The sequence below is a fragment of the Durio zibethinus genome, chromosome 23 (assembly GCF_047325235.1).
Source record: "Durio zibethinus cultivar Kanyao isolate XHJ-2024 chromosome 23, ASM4732523v1, whole genome shotgun sequence".
In the NCBI taxonomy this organism is placed as follows: domain Eukaryota; kingdom Viridiplantae; phylum Streptophyta; class Magnoliopsida; order Malvales; family Malvaceae; genus Durio; species Durio zibethinus.
In genome coordinates this window covers 3,088,831-3,102,272 of record NC_143184.1, presented here as the reverse complement: position 1 = coordinate 3,102,272, position 13,442 = coordinate 3,088,831, and the positions used below count along the sequence as shown (strand labels likewise).

The window sequence follows — 13,442 nt, the reverse complement described above, 5'->3', positions numbered from 1 at the left end:
AATGAAGAAAAGGTAAAATTTGAAAAGATAATATGACCGAGTGATGAATATAGGGATGAATTGGTTGACATAACCTGTGAGTTGTGATCGAATGATAAAAATAATGTGGATCAATGGGTGAAATTTATTCTAAAATGATTAGTGCTGAGAAACCTATAATTGGTGACCAAGTGATAATGGGCGAAATTTGTTTTGAAATGGTTAGTACTAAGAAACCTATGATTGATGACCAAGTGATGGAGCATGAAATTTGTTCTGAAATGGTTAGTGCTGAAAAACCTATGATTAATGACCAAGTGATGGAGGACGAAGTTTATTTTGAAATGGCTAGTGCTGAGAAGCCTATGAGTAGTGACCAAGTGATAGAAAATAGAATTCATTCTAAAATGGCTAGTGTTAAAAAGCTCAAAATAGTGGAGTCTTGAGATCCATATTACCACATTAGAATTTCATGACATTGACATCCACATTACATACATTGCATTTGCATTATTGTTTGGGGAATATTTAAAATTTTGGTTTGGCCATGCACTTGCATTATGTAGTAAACATTTGACTCATGGTTGAAAATATGGCATTTGTAGTATTGTGATGAGCTAGATTATTGCATTTACATAATTAAGAAAACATTTGCATCATTGATCATGACATTCATTACATATAAAATTTTTATTTTGATAAAAGTTTAAAAGTCATCCGAAAATTTTTTTTGAATATTTTGATAGAGTCTTTGAGACAAGATTGTGATCCTATAATGAAAATCTTTGAATTTTTGAGTTATTAAATGAGAAATCTTGGAGTTTTCAAAAAAGAATCTTCAAATTTTAAATAAGAACTTTTGAGACTTTAGATGTGAAACTCTAAATGTGAACCTTTGAACTCAAATGAGAAGTTTTATACTTTTGGATGTGAATCTCTAAAATTTGAATGAAAAGCTTAAACTTTTTGGATGTGAACCCTAAATTTGTTAAATGTGAACCTTTGAACTTGAATGAGAAGCTTTGAACTTTTGGATGTGAATTTCTAAAATTCAAATGAGAATATTTAAATGTTGGATGCGAGTCTTGTAATTTACAAATGCGAATCTTGAGATTTTATAAACTTGAATTCTTGTGAAACTGAAATTTTGATAATCAAATTTCAATGAATTCTTGCTAATTTGAACCTTTGAATTTCAAACTCAAATTATGAATCTTTTGAGTTTTCATTACAAATTTCATCAGATCCAATCTATAACTCCTCTGGACATGAATGTCAAGAAGCTTTTTATTTTTCAAAATTATTGTGTCTCTATTTAGATGAGCATTTTATTTTTTTAAATTATTGTGTCTCTGCTTAAAGGAGCATTTTATTTTTCAAAGTTGTGCCTCTGCTTAGAGGAGCCTTTTATTTTTCAAAGTTGTTATGCCTATACTTAAAGGAGACTTTTATTTTCTAAAGTTATTGTGCCTCTGCTTAGAAGAGCTTTTTATTTTTCAAAGTTGTTGTGCCTCTACTTAAAAGAGCTTTTTATTTTTCAAAGTTATTGTACCTCTGCTTAGATGAGCCTTTTATTTTTCAAAGTTATTGTGCCTCTGTTTAGATGAGCTTTTTTATTTTTCAAAGTCATTGAGCCTTTATTTACAGAAGCCTTATTTATTTTTCAAAGTTGTTAAACTTCTACTTAGAAGAGCCTTTTATTTTTTAAAGTCGTTGAGCCTCTACTTAGAGGAGCCTTTTATTTTTCAAAGTCATTGAGCTTTTATTTAGATGAGCCTTTTATTTTTCAAAGTCATTGAGTTTCTTCTTATGGGAGTTTGATGTCATTCAGCCAGTTTGAGTGTCTGATTTAAAAAAAAAAAAACAAAAGCAAAATGAATGTGTTGGAATGATGATAAGCATGCTATCTACGTCTTTGCACAATTCTTATTGCACAGAAAATGCGTAAAGAATAGTAATTATAGACATCTTAATTAGTCCGAACTCAAGCCCATTGGGCCTGGTTCAATAGGGTCCGAGCCTAAACCTATCAAGCCCGGATTAATTGGGTCCAAATGGTTAGAGCTCAATTGCTTATTTTTAATTTTTTTAGATTTTATTTTATTTTATGGTTTTTTTAATTTTATTTTGATGCTTATTTGTGTGTTTTTTTTCTTTTCATTTTAGTTGATTTATTTTTAGGTATTCAGGGGTTAAGATAATGAAGAAAAAATAAAAAAATAAAAAAAATAATTCCTGCTAGTGGAAGAGTTATAGACTGATTTAATTTGCAAATAGGATAAATCCATGTTGGGTGATAATATTGAAATCCTGTCAATTATGGACTCATGATCAAACTGAAACTCTTTTGATTTTTGGCTTTATAAATATGTACATTGATCACACAGATCACATAGAGAGAAAGATCAGATAGACAGAGAAAATACATAGTAATAGATTAGGCAAAAAACACACAAAAGATAGAGTACAAAAATCAAGGTGATCACACAAAAAAAATAAAAAGCAGAAGCAGGGAAAAATGTTTAGAAGAGCTACGACAATCCTAGAATTTTTAGGAATTTTTTTTTGAAATTTTGGCAGTTTTTTTTTTGAAAAATTTTTGAAAAAATTCTAGATTTTGGTGAATTTTTTTGCAAAACTTAAATTTTTCGATGACATTTTCCAGTTTTTGGTGTGTTTATCCTAGTTTTCGATGAAGCTTCAACCGAAATTCTGGGTTTGTATAGAGAAATAGAGAGGAAAAAAGAAGGAAAAGAAAGAAAAGAGAAAAGAAATCTGAAGAAAATATCGAATTTTGGCCTTTTATACAAGCCCCAAAATGACACCATTTTCACCTTAAAAAAAATCCATGATCTGCGCGTTTCTATTCGGACCAACCTGACCTGATTACAACCCATTCCGTCGACCCGCATTTCAGCCAATCCATTCCAGCTGAGCCGAGCCGAGTCGCACCCCTGAGCAACACTTTTAAGTCATTGTTTTTGTCTCGAGCCGAGCTAAATTTCAGTTACTAAGTCGAGTTGTTTCATTTTTTTGGTATTTTATTTATTTATATGTTTGTTTTTAGTATTTTTGCATGATTAAATTTAAAAAAATAAAATAAAAAAATATTTTTTGAGAATAACTAATAATTATCTAATAATGAAATTTTCAAAATTTTCAAATGATAAATTTCTATAAAATTTTTAAGTGAGACATTTTATCTAAATTTATCCCAAATTATGAAATAATTTAGATAAAGTTTCAATAACAATAATTAATATTTATTTTCAATAAAAAAGGAAGAGAAAAAAAATACAAAATAAGAAAATATTTTTTGAGAATAAATAATAATTATCCAATGATAGAATTTTTAAAAATTTTAAATTGTAAATTTTTATAAAATTTTTAGGTGAGAAATTTTATCTAAATTTGTTCCAAATTGTGAAATAATTTAGATAAAGTTTTAATAATAATAATTAATATTTATTTTCAATAAAACAAGAGAAAAAAATAGAAAAACAAAAAATAAATTTTTTTTTGGTTGAAAATATTTGACAATTATCCAAGAATGAGATTCTTAAAAATTTCAAATGATAAATTTTTTAATAAATCTTTAGGTAAAAAATTTCTTTAAATTTATCCCAAATGGTTGAAGAATTTAAATAAATTTTCAATAAAAAATAATTATCATATTATTTTATTTTCGAAAATAAAAAAAGCAAAAAAATTTCTAATTAGACCTAAATGGTAAAAAATTTAGAAATCCAAAAAAAATTTTAAAAAAAATTTTTAAATGGGCCCAAATGGTGAAAATTTTAAAAGTTTCAAAAAAAATAAAATATTTTTAATTTGTCTCAAATTATGGAATAATTAGATATATTTTCAACAAAAATAAATAAATAAACTTTTTACGACGACGGAGCTTCTTCAAGATATCAAATAAAATTCTTGAATACTCTTAAAGTGAAAAAATATTTTTAAGAATTTTATTAGATTGATGGAAGAATCTTAAAAGCTATTTCTAATATCTAACATAAAAACTTAAAACCATTATAATCAAAACCCTAGGTAAATTTAAAATAAAATGGTACCATCGTTCAGATAGGCATGTGGGGGTGCTATAACATTTTTCACATGTAACCGAATTCTTGAATCCTATTCTGGTTAGTAGACCCGAACCTATTCTTTTAGAAACTTTTTGTCAAGCTTAAGAGCTCTTTAAAGGGATAGATTCATTAGGTGGCCAATCACACCTAATTAAAAAAAGATTGGTTGTGACTCTATTCATTTGTTAAGTCTAGCTATAGATTTATAGATCTATATGTTATGATAATGAGGTCAGTTTAATATCATGTTGTAAGCTGATGGGACATCAACAACTATAAATTCTATAACTGAGGTAATAATCTTCGATTTTATTCCTAAAAAGATCGATAGCTTGATTGTTCCTTTCATCGATACCTGTTCATTCCTAAATCTTATTAGTCCTTAGTGATCGGTTGTAGCTTATTTTCACTTATTCCCATTTTTTTCATGGTATCGTAGTACATGATGTTGGTCGAGCTCTCATTATCAAATAGGATTCTCTTGACTATGTAGTTGTACACCACATTCGTGATCACTATAGCATCGTTATACTGGATTTTTTTTAAGATCTTTCAAGCTAAATGAGATTGGCTCATCTCTCAAATCTTTTTCTCTCTTTGACAAGGTGCCTACTTCCATGACCATGCTTGGATTGAATTTCTTTTTGGTTAAGGTGGAGCTGCCTCTAGTGATCACATTAATCACCTCAATGATCAGCCTATTGTTATAGTTTGAACCTCTTCTTAAATCAGCTTATCTCCTTAAGCTTCCCTTCTTCCATTTTTTGGCACTTTCTCTTTGTCTCGGGTGGGTTTCTTTGGTCTTATCTATAGTTTATTTTGGGTTAGCCCTATCTTCGCTACTTTACAAACCTTTTCAACTGACCTCTCTTTATCAGGGCTTCGATATCATTTTTCAAGTTGACGTAATTTTCAATATTATGGCCTACGTCTCTATGAAAGACACCTCTTTTGGTTAGGTCTCTTTTTATGTTTTTGTTTTAGTGATTTTGACCATCTGAGGTTAGAAATTTTTTCAATTTACATCAAAATATTCTTTCAAAAAGTGTTCAGTGCAGTGTAGTTCCTTTCTTCACTAGTGTTTCTAAATCTATACTGTCTCCTTCTTGGAAGAAGATCATAGAGATCTTTACCTTTCTTACAAGCGAAGAAGGGAGATAAGTCTATCTTACCTCGATCGTCAAGAAGGAAAGATAAGCCTTTTTCACCTCAATTGTTTTTTATTATAGCTTTTGGCATTTATATATTTCTCAACTATCAGTAGGACATTGGGCAGAGTTTTGGTTGGCTCTAACGATGAGGTTAACTTTAGGTGGTACTCTTTGTCGTTGAATCCACTAGTTAGGATGGCTACAACGGCCGTTTGTTTAAAGTTTTTAACTTGCAGAACTTTCACATTAAAATGCTTGGCATAGCTTTTTAAAGATTCATTACGACCGTAGTGGATTGACATCAAACTTAGAGCTATCTTCTTTACTCTTTGACTACTCATAATTTTAGACAGAAAAAAGTGGTTAAGCTTTTTGAACGTTGTGATTGGCCTTGATACCAGGTTATTGTACTAGAACCAAGCTGCACCTTTCATAATGGTAGCCATGTTTTTGCACATCAGGGCTTCGTCTTCAACTTGTATCATCATGTTAGTCCTATAATGTTTCAAATGATCAAAAAGGCTAGAAATACCATCGTAAATCTCTAAGGTCAGCATTTTGAACCCTTTGAAAGACATGGCTCTATCGATTTTTTCAATGAAGGGTGAGGTCTCTAGGAACTTAAGCTCATGCTCACATGCCACTACTTTTATTTTTAGCTTTTTCTCCATGCTTGCATCCAAGCTTCTAAGTCTTTGTTTGGTTGCGTTCTAAAGTTTATCTGTTTGGATTTTTGGGTTGTGGCATATGTCGAATTATGACTAAGGTAATGGCAAATTGGAGTGTTATGCTTATTTTCTCTAAAGGTCGAGGAGGCTTCCAGCTCCTCATAGCTTGGATGTCTTACTGCGGCTCCTTGGTCAGAGGTGATCAAGTCAGGCACTTTCGGAGTTTGTGGTGGGATTATAGTTTACAACATCTGTTTAAGGGCTTGTATCTGCTTGGTTAAAGCCTGAAATTATTCCATAGTCAAGCTTATCAGTGGTTGAGGAGGTCGTTTTGAGCACTAGATATTATGTGTTTCTGTTGCAATCGGGATGGTCATATTTCCTTCCTCTAAAGTTTTTTTCTTTGGTGACATTGTTTCGTATTCGGCTAGTGAATGAAAAGGTTTCCCTACGTGGTGCACCAAATGCTTATGTTGAGTTCCAATCTCATGGTCATATTTTGGAAATACATAATAGTGGGATGGTTAGAGGCAAAGATAAAAGTTATTTTTTGTGTTTGCACTTCGACAAGCAAGTCAAAATAGATAAGATTAGAATGAGAGTAATACAAAGAAATAAGAGTAGTATAAACTTGCTTGAATGGCGATTGAACCTTCGTAAGCAATGTGAGATCATTAAGAGACAATAAAAATAGTGCCAAGCTGATATGATTAAACGTGTCAAATCAACTTAATATATTAAATCGGTACAAATAATAAAATTACCTGTGATTGTCTAATGAATGCTTTTAATATAAAACAAGATCATTATACATTTTTAATCATTAAATGTCTCTAACAATTATATATATATATATATATATATTGTTTTGTAAGAATTTTATATATATATATATATATATGTGTATATGTAAATATGAATTGTACGGTGAGTGCCACCACCAAAATATCTGTTAATGTCATCACATGTCTAATTCAATCACTGTCCAAACTCGCAATTCGACCAGCCCCACGTCGCTTACCGACTAAGCTGAGCCGAAGACCAAAAGAGTTTGCGCGTCAATGCTTGCAGATGATACTTGAATTTCTTCTACGCTTGAAGACATATCTCTTCTTCAGCTAATTGTAGAACAAGCAAAAACTTCACTCGCTCTGTTTTTTTTTCCCCTTTTTTGTTTACTAGAGTAGTAGTAATAATAAGGTGGGTTGCGAGAAAATGAACATCTCTCTGGATATCGGGTTCAGATTCCTTCCGCCAGATGAAGAAATCATCAATTATTTTCTTTTGAATAAGCTGAAAGGCTATCATGATCGCACCCGCCATATCAGAGAGGTTGAACTCGTCAAGCAAGAGCCCTGGGAGTTAGCAGGTGAACTAATTTCATCTCATTTCTAAATGATTTTCCATTTTATTGTTTATATGCTGTTAAGTTTGTTATCTTGAAAATTGGGTTTTTTTTTTTTTTTTGCGAGGATAGCCCTGTCTATAATAAAGTCGAGATATGCAGAGTGGCTTTTCTTCTATAAACTAAACAAGATATCCGAGGGAAGAAACGATAGGGCAACGGAGGCTGGATATTGGAAATCAACGGGTCAGGATAGGGTGATCCGTTATGGAGGTAGGGTGATTGGTACCAAGAAGTCTTTGGTTTTCTATAAAGGCCGTACTCCTCGTGGGGTCAAAACCGACTGGATCATGCATGAGTACCGTGCCACTGCTGACTTCGTTCCCCGTAATGCGGTAATATTCGTGCACTCGACACATCCATACTTCAAACAACAAGCTTTCTTTTTGTTGAACATGGAATTTAGTACGCTATAAATTAACTCCATTCTGCAATTTTTAGTTGTTAACTTTTTACTCTTATCTGTTCACAATTGATAGCAGAGCATTCTAACTTTTGATGTCTTTTTTTTCTTTTGTCCTTCAACTTCCATAGGACAGTAGTTATGCAGTCGGCTGCTTAAGGAACAAAGCTGCCGAGAATAGTGAAAACTCAATTTCAAATGATGGTCAGCCAAGTACCCATTTTGCTGCTTCTAGTTCCCGAAATAATGCAGTGAGGGTTACGTCTATGGAGGTGAGAAGGAACATGACTTATAGGCAGCTTTTTTGCTGATAACCTTTTATCTCATACGTGTGTGAGCCAGCATTACAGAAATTAATGCTTTGTTACTAATGATTCTCACTCAGGTGGTTCCTCAACTACAGATCAATAATATGGATTACGAAATAGCTTGGCAGACACAAATGGAAGATCAGGATATCTTTGATTATGATCTTGATTATAGACTCTCACAATTGAATGACTTATTCGACAGTGCCGTTACCAATAATGACCAGAACAGGATGGAAGGAATCTCCTTGGAAGATCTACCACCGTATGATGACTTGGTTGACGATGAGCAGAATGAATGGCAACATCAATTTGACACCACCATCGAAGAAGAAAGGAATTTCATGACTTCCCTGTTTCCTGGCCAAGATCATCAACACTCCTATGCAGAGGTTGGGCACCCTCTTCGCCGTGATTACAGGGCACCATATTATGCTGAGGATAGCCGTGACACTGACCCTAAATGGGCCAATGCATGGGTAAAGAGATATTCTCGAGTAGTTACCGTTGGAGAATATTTCTCCAACTGTGAGTATAAACTGCCAGTACCATAGGAGAACAATTACTGCAATAATGTCTGACACTGTCACACATTATTTCAGTGTCTAGCTAGTTTCTAACTTTGATGTTCTCCTATAGCGTCTTTATGATCTCTAGCAAATTGAAAGTCTTTAGTTGTGTGGATGTCTTGAAGAGGTCATACAATGTTGCTTTGCTACGGTCCTGGCAATGTAATTATTTTAGATTTTCTTGCATCTCTTTAAAGTTTCATGTCTGGGATACTAGAAAATTTGACATACATCCTCTGTATCTTATATAACAGTGTGATCCAATTGTTCGTATGTCTGGCCAAGGCCATTCAAAAGGATTCAATCAGCAGCGAATGGAAAATGGTGTCCGTCATGATGAGATCCTGATAATGGATTCCACTGTTGACTCAGCAACAGTTACGGCCTACGAGAACGATTGTCATGAATCGGTCCGGGAGGAACAGTCTGTTAACTCAAGAACCTGCAAATCTCAATATGAGCCAAGATCCCACATGTCAGTGGTGCAGGGGCATCCTACAAGCGTCGAATTGCAGGTTAAATCTTCAGGGAGAGCAGTATCCAGAGACATGGTAAGTTAATCAAACACTGCTTCAAAGGTGAACTGAAATCAATAATGCTTTCTTTAGTATTAACTGTTTTTTGCTCCACATGATTTCCTTTTGCAGACAAGAGAAAGTAGTGTACGTTGTCCTGTTGTTGAACTTGTCCAGAACAAGAAATCCATTGTGCAATCTAACAAAGGCCTTAAAATGGATCGGGACAGGAATGCAAAATTGGATTTGAACTCAACATCTAAAGGGTCAGCTGACAGCGTTAGAAAAAGATCTTTCAATTACCTGGTGATGTCCCAGCTGAGCTCCAAACCGAATCCACCTTTAGTACATGTTGGGAATGTACTTTTGGGCGTGATTTTGTTCATAGTTGTGGTTAGGGAAGTTATGTTTCTTCGTTAGGTAAAGTCGTGTGTGTTTCAGGCATTCCATTGTAGTAAGACATAAGAGAGCCGCAAGTTCATGCAAGGTCTAGATCGCTTGGCTTGTGTCTCTTTTGAGATGGAAATTGGAATAAGCTATAAAGATAAAGTGTTACCATTTACAGTGAACTTATGTTATTTGTAGTTTGTCTGAAAAATCTAAATATTTTCAGAACCCTGTTTTAATTTCGATAGCCGTGTATTATAGTGTTCTAGCTTTAGGATAGATGATACCCCAAAAGCTGAAACGGTTCAAACTTCAAAGCTAAAACGGAAATGATGCAGTTGATGATGGGGAATTGTGCATATCTAAATCTGAATATAAAAGCGTACGAACATTTAGCTGTTAAAATATAACATATCACCCATTTTAATTATTTTTCCCCAGCTAATTCATTCTAATTTCAATTTTATGATATTATTTTCTATATGCTCACAGTCACATACATTTAGGGCATCTTTTCTTTTGTCAAACAGCTTTGTTTTACTAGTGGAATATTTATCTTTTTTTGGTGGGAGTAGATAAGTGGGTAACGCAACAAACCAACAAATGAAAATTGTAAGAATCTGAATGGGATGGCAATGCCAAAAAGAATGGCGAAGAATGAAGATGATGTTGGCCAAACCTTAGGGGGCAAGTTCATAACAGTGAAATGGAAAAACTGAAGTATTAGTCAAAAGAAAAAATAACCCTTGTAAAGATACCAGAATAAGAACAGTGGCTTGGGTTTTACCAGACTAAACTGAACTTGACAACATTGGTAATCAAATGTGAAAACTAGTAAAACTAAGACAGTTTTGGGACCCACATAAATAAAATCTTTTTCCACAACTTCTCGAGGAAGGGGAGTTTTGCTCTCTATAAAGTTTCTTTTTCTCTCGACTTAGATTTCAGGGGAGCACCCTTCCTTGTTCCTTCAGAGGAAAAACATGCAATTTCATAGCAGGAATTAGTGTTGGCTTTGGTTTTGTTTCTTCCATCGTCTTCTTGTTGAGTTGCCCTTTTGGTTTCTCCTCAATTTCTGATGAGATGAACTGTTGTAGCTGCAACGACATAGTGGGATACAGATTCCATCCTACAGATAAAGAACTCATCGATCATTATCTATGGAATAAAGCTCTCGATCGTGATTCTGCTGTCCAAGCTATTGGTGAAGTCCCTGGCGACCTATGCGACTGGAAACCTGAAGAATTAACCAGTAAGTATCGAGTTGATGGTTTTTTTTTTAGGTATAAAATTTGTAGTCATGCTGTTTCTGTATCGTTGACTTTGGTTTTGCTTTACAGGGTTTTCAGCAAGAAAATCTAATGATCAAACATGGTTTCTGTTTTCTCGAAGAAACCATAGTAAACGGGTCAAGAGGAAAACCAAGTTTGGGTACTGGAAATTGACGGGCAAACATAGGAGTATAAAGGCCAACGTGGGAATTGGCACCAAGAAGACTTTGGTTTTCTATGAGGGTCCTAAGGTAAAATGGACACCTTGGGTCATACATGAGTACACTTTACCTGATACACTTCCTAATCAAGTATGTTCTTGTATCCTAACTCTGAATTATGTTTAGTACATTTACATTTATTTCAATTTCTCTTTGGTCGCATCGATGTTTATGTGTTAGCAGCTCAAAGATTTATCTTTGCTTGTACTTATTCATTTGTAGGACTGATACCAAATTCAATTTATGTGAATCCTGAATTTTGTTCTTCTTCTCTTCTGTATTTTGAAATTTGTTTGAGAAAGTAACAAAGTGTCTTTCAGTCTTTCTCACTGTTGAACTTTGCTTTGGTAAAGCAACTCTAGAGAATTTAATTTTGAAGAATTACTGCTAGTTCCCAAATTAGATATGTATTCTCCTCTACGAGTTCTATTTCAATTTCTTAAATTTCATGGCACAGCTCAATTTGTTGCTTTGTTTCTTTTATTATGAATTGCATACTTTGGTATAATCTTAATTAGGAGTGTTGATTACTGCTGCAAGTCATTTAAAGTATGTGATCTCTAGTTTAGACTTTAATACTATACTGTTTTGTCGTCTCTTTGTACAGAAGGGTTTTTTTCTCTGTAAATTGAAGAGAAAAAATGATGAAAAGGCTGGCATTAGTGGTGAAGAAGGTCAGCCAACTAATGTTGCAGATGACAAAATTTTTGATGTAAGACACCTTCTAATGAAACTTTTAATACATGTGATGCCTATAGAAATGGTAAAAAGTATCTTGAACTATGTTTTTCTGTAAATCAGAATTCATTGGCTATTAATGTTGATGAGTTACTGGCACAATTAGGAGAGACAAATGGCTCTAATGAGGTTGAAGATGAGGTTGCTTCTGCACAGAAACTACAAATGTATGGTGAGCAGGTGCCTTTTTGTAATGCTGACTCATTTTTGTACAACCCTAGTGAGGATTTTTATGGGGTTCACAATCAATCTAGCACCAATGAACAGGATGATAAGTTACACCTCCTTTCTTCTACACTACAATCTCAGATGCACGAGAAGCATGTGCCTTCTTGTAATGATTTCTCATTCTTGTGTGGTTCTAATCGTGACTTTCATGAGATTCAACGTCAATCTAGCACCAATGAACAAGATGATGAGATTCAACATCAATCTAACACCAATGAACAACATGGTGAGATCCCACTTCAATCTAGCACCAATGAACAAGATGAAGATTTTTGGAAATATATTTTCGTCGACGATGATGATACCTATCGGTAGTGTACCGGTTCTAGGCATACTTTGCTTTGTAGTAGTATTCACTTTTGCATTGAATTTAAAGAGGAACTGGAAGGCATATCCCTATTCCAACTAATCAATGTGGATACTGACTCGACCTACCTACTGTAATAATGGAGTTGTTGATTTTCTTATGTCAATATAGAGCAAATCTTTTATGTATCCTTAGTAGTTTACAATGCTGCTCTACATAGGGCATTTGTAATGCATCCATGAATCGCCTACGATTGCCATTAATATACGGATGATGAGTTTCTTCATGTTCCTCTTCTACCATGGATGAAATTCTCTCCCAAGTTTTAGACCTTATGATATTTTATCTCAACATATACTAAAGCCTAAAGTAATTAACGGATGAATGGGGACTCAAAATTCTAAATAATTTATCAAAGAGAATAAAACGCCACCAAAAACCCTTTCTCTGAGAACATATTAAAGAACTTGCATGCCATGATTTCAATTAATGGAAGAATTTAAACAGCGTGGCATGAAAGATTATAGAATTTCTAATGCTAATATTTCTTTCATTCTCTGGCTTTGAAGGGAGGCGTAAAGGATCAGCAAAGCAAAGGCAGGGAAATTCATTGGTTGATGATAGTGACAGAGAAATGAGAAGAGAGAGATGGGGACAGAATTAAATCTAAGCGTATAACGAAATTCAAACTTCAATCGATCCTTTTCACTGATCAACAACTCAAAAATCTCCCATGGATGCACAAAGGGTTTGCCACGTTGGAGCCATGATCTAAGCCTATGGCACCGCACCAACCTCCTAAGTCCTGAAATTGGAAAAACTGTAAACACAGTTTCTTGGGGGCCCATTCACTTGAAATCATAGCTCATGACAAAATTTACATAGAGATTTTTTTTTTACTGTAATTTGTAAAATTAAAAAAATTAAATTAATAAATTGATAAATTTAAATACAAAAATATGTAAAATATTATTATTAAAATATTATTTATAATTAAAATTTGATCAATATTTTTTTAATAATATAAATTTTATTAATATTTTTGTTAAAAATATCTATTTAAAAATAAATCAAAATTTATTAAATTTTACACGATTAATTTCTGTAAAATAATTTTTTTATATATTTATTTTGATTTTTTATTTTAATAAATTAAACAACTTAAAATTTAAATTAATCATTTTTTACCAAAAATGTTTTTTTA

General features: G+C 33.1%; 2 protein-coding genes across 5 annotated transcripts; both read left to right on the top strand.

Annotated features, from left to right (window-relative positions):
• Positions 1–6,874: 6,874 nt before the first annotated feature.
• Positions 6,875–9,716, top strand: LOC111313992 (uncharacterized). Of its 4 annotated transcripts, none has more exons than XM_022914930.2 (6): positions 6,875–7,255; positions 7,364–7,626; positions 7,826–7,966; positions 8,080–8,481; positions 8,826–9,122; positions 9,219–9,716. In XM_022914930.2, the coding sequence occupies exons 1-6, from the start codon at positions 7,102–7,104 to the stop codon at positions 9,504–9,506; spliced, it is 1,545 nt and encodes a 514-aa protein (XP_022770665.2). In that variant the 5' UTR covers positions 6,875–7,101; the 3' UTR covers positions 9,507–9,716. The 4 variants fall into 4 exon arrangements, with proteins under 4 accessions (XP_022770665.2, XP_022770666.2, XP_089609264.1 ...); XM_022914931.2 differs by having other exon boundaries at positions 6,936–7,255; positions 8,098–8,481; XM_089753138.1 differs by having other exon boundaries at positions 6,941–7,255; positions 8,098–8,394.
• Positions 9,717–9,864: 148 nt separating this feature from the next.
• Positions 9,865–13,246, top strand: LOC149512097 (NAC domain containing protein 50-like). The gene is made up of 5 exons (XM_089753141.1): positions 9,865–10,725; positions 10,814–11,055; positions 11,573–11,677; positions 11,767–12,157; positions 12,808–13,246. The coding sequence occupies exons 1-5, from the start codon at positions 10,557–10,559 to the stop codon at positions 12,900–12,902; spliced, it is 1,002 nt and encodes a 333-aa protein (XP_089609267.1). The 5' UTR covers positions 9,865–10,556; the 3' UTR covers positions 12,903–13,246.
• The last annotated feature ends 196 nt before the right edge of the window (positions 13,247–13,442 follow it).

Coding starts and splice junctions, on each gene's coding strand:
- LOC111313992 (XM_022914930.2), top strand. CDS start 7,102: ATGAACATCTCTCTGGATATCGGGTTCAGATTCCTTCCGCCAGATGAA. Junction 7,256..7,363: donor AGAGCCCTGGGAGTTAGCAG/GTGAACTAATTT, acceptor TTGCGAGGATAG/CCCTGTCTATAATAAAGTCG. Junction 7,627..7,825: donor ACTTCGTTCCCCGTAATGCG/GTAATATTCGTG, acceptor CAACTTCCATAG/GACAGTAGTTATGCAGTCGG.
- LOC149512097 (XM_089753141.1), top strand. CDS start 10,557: ATGAACTGTTGTAGCTGCAACGACATAGTGGGATACAGATTCCATCCT. Junction 11,056..11,572: donor CTGATACACTTCCTAATCAA/GTATGTTCTTGT, acceptor CTCTTTGTACAG/AAGGGTTTTTTTCTCTGTAA. Junction 11,678..11,766: donor CAGATGACAAAATTTTTGAT/GTAAGACACCTT, acceptor TCTGTAAATCAG/AATTCATTGGCTATTAATGT.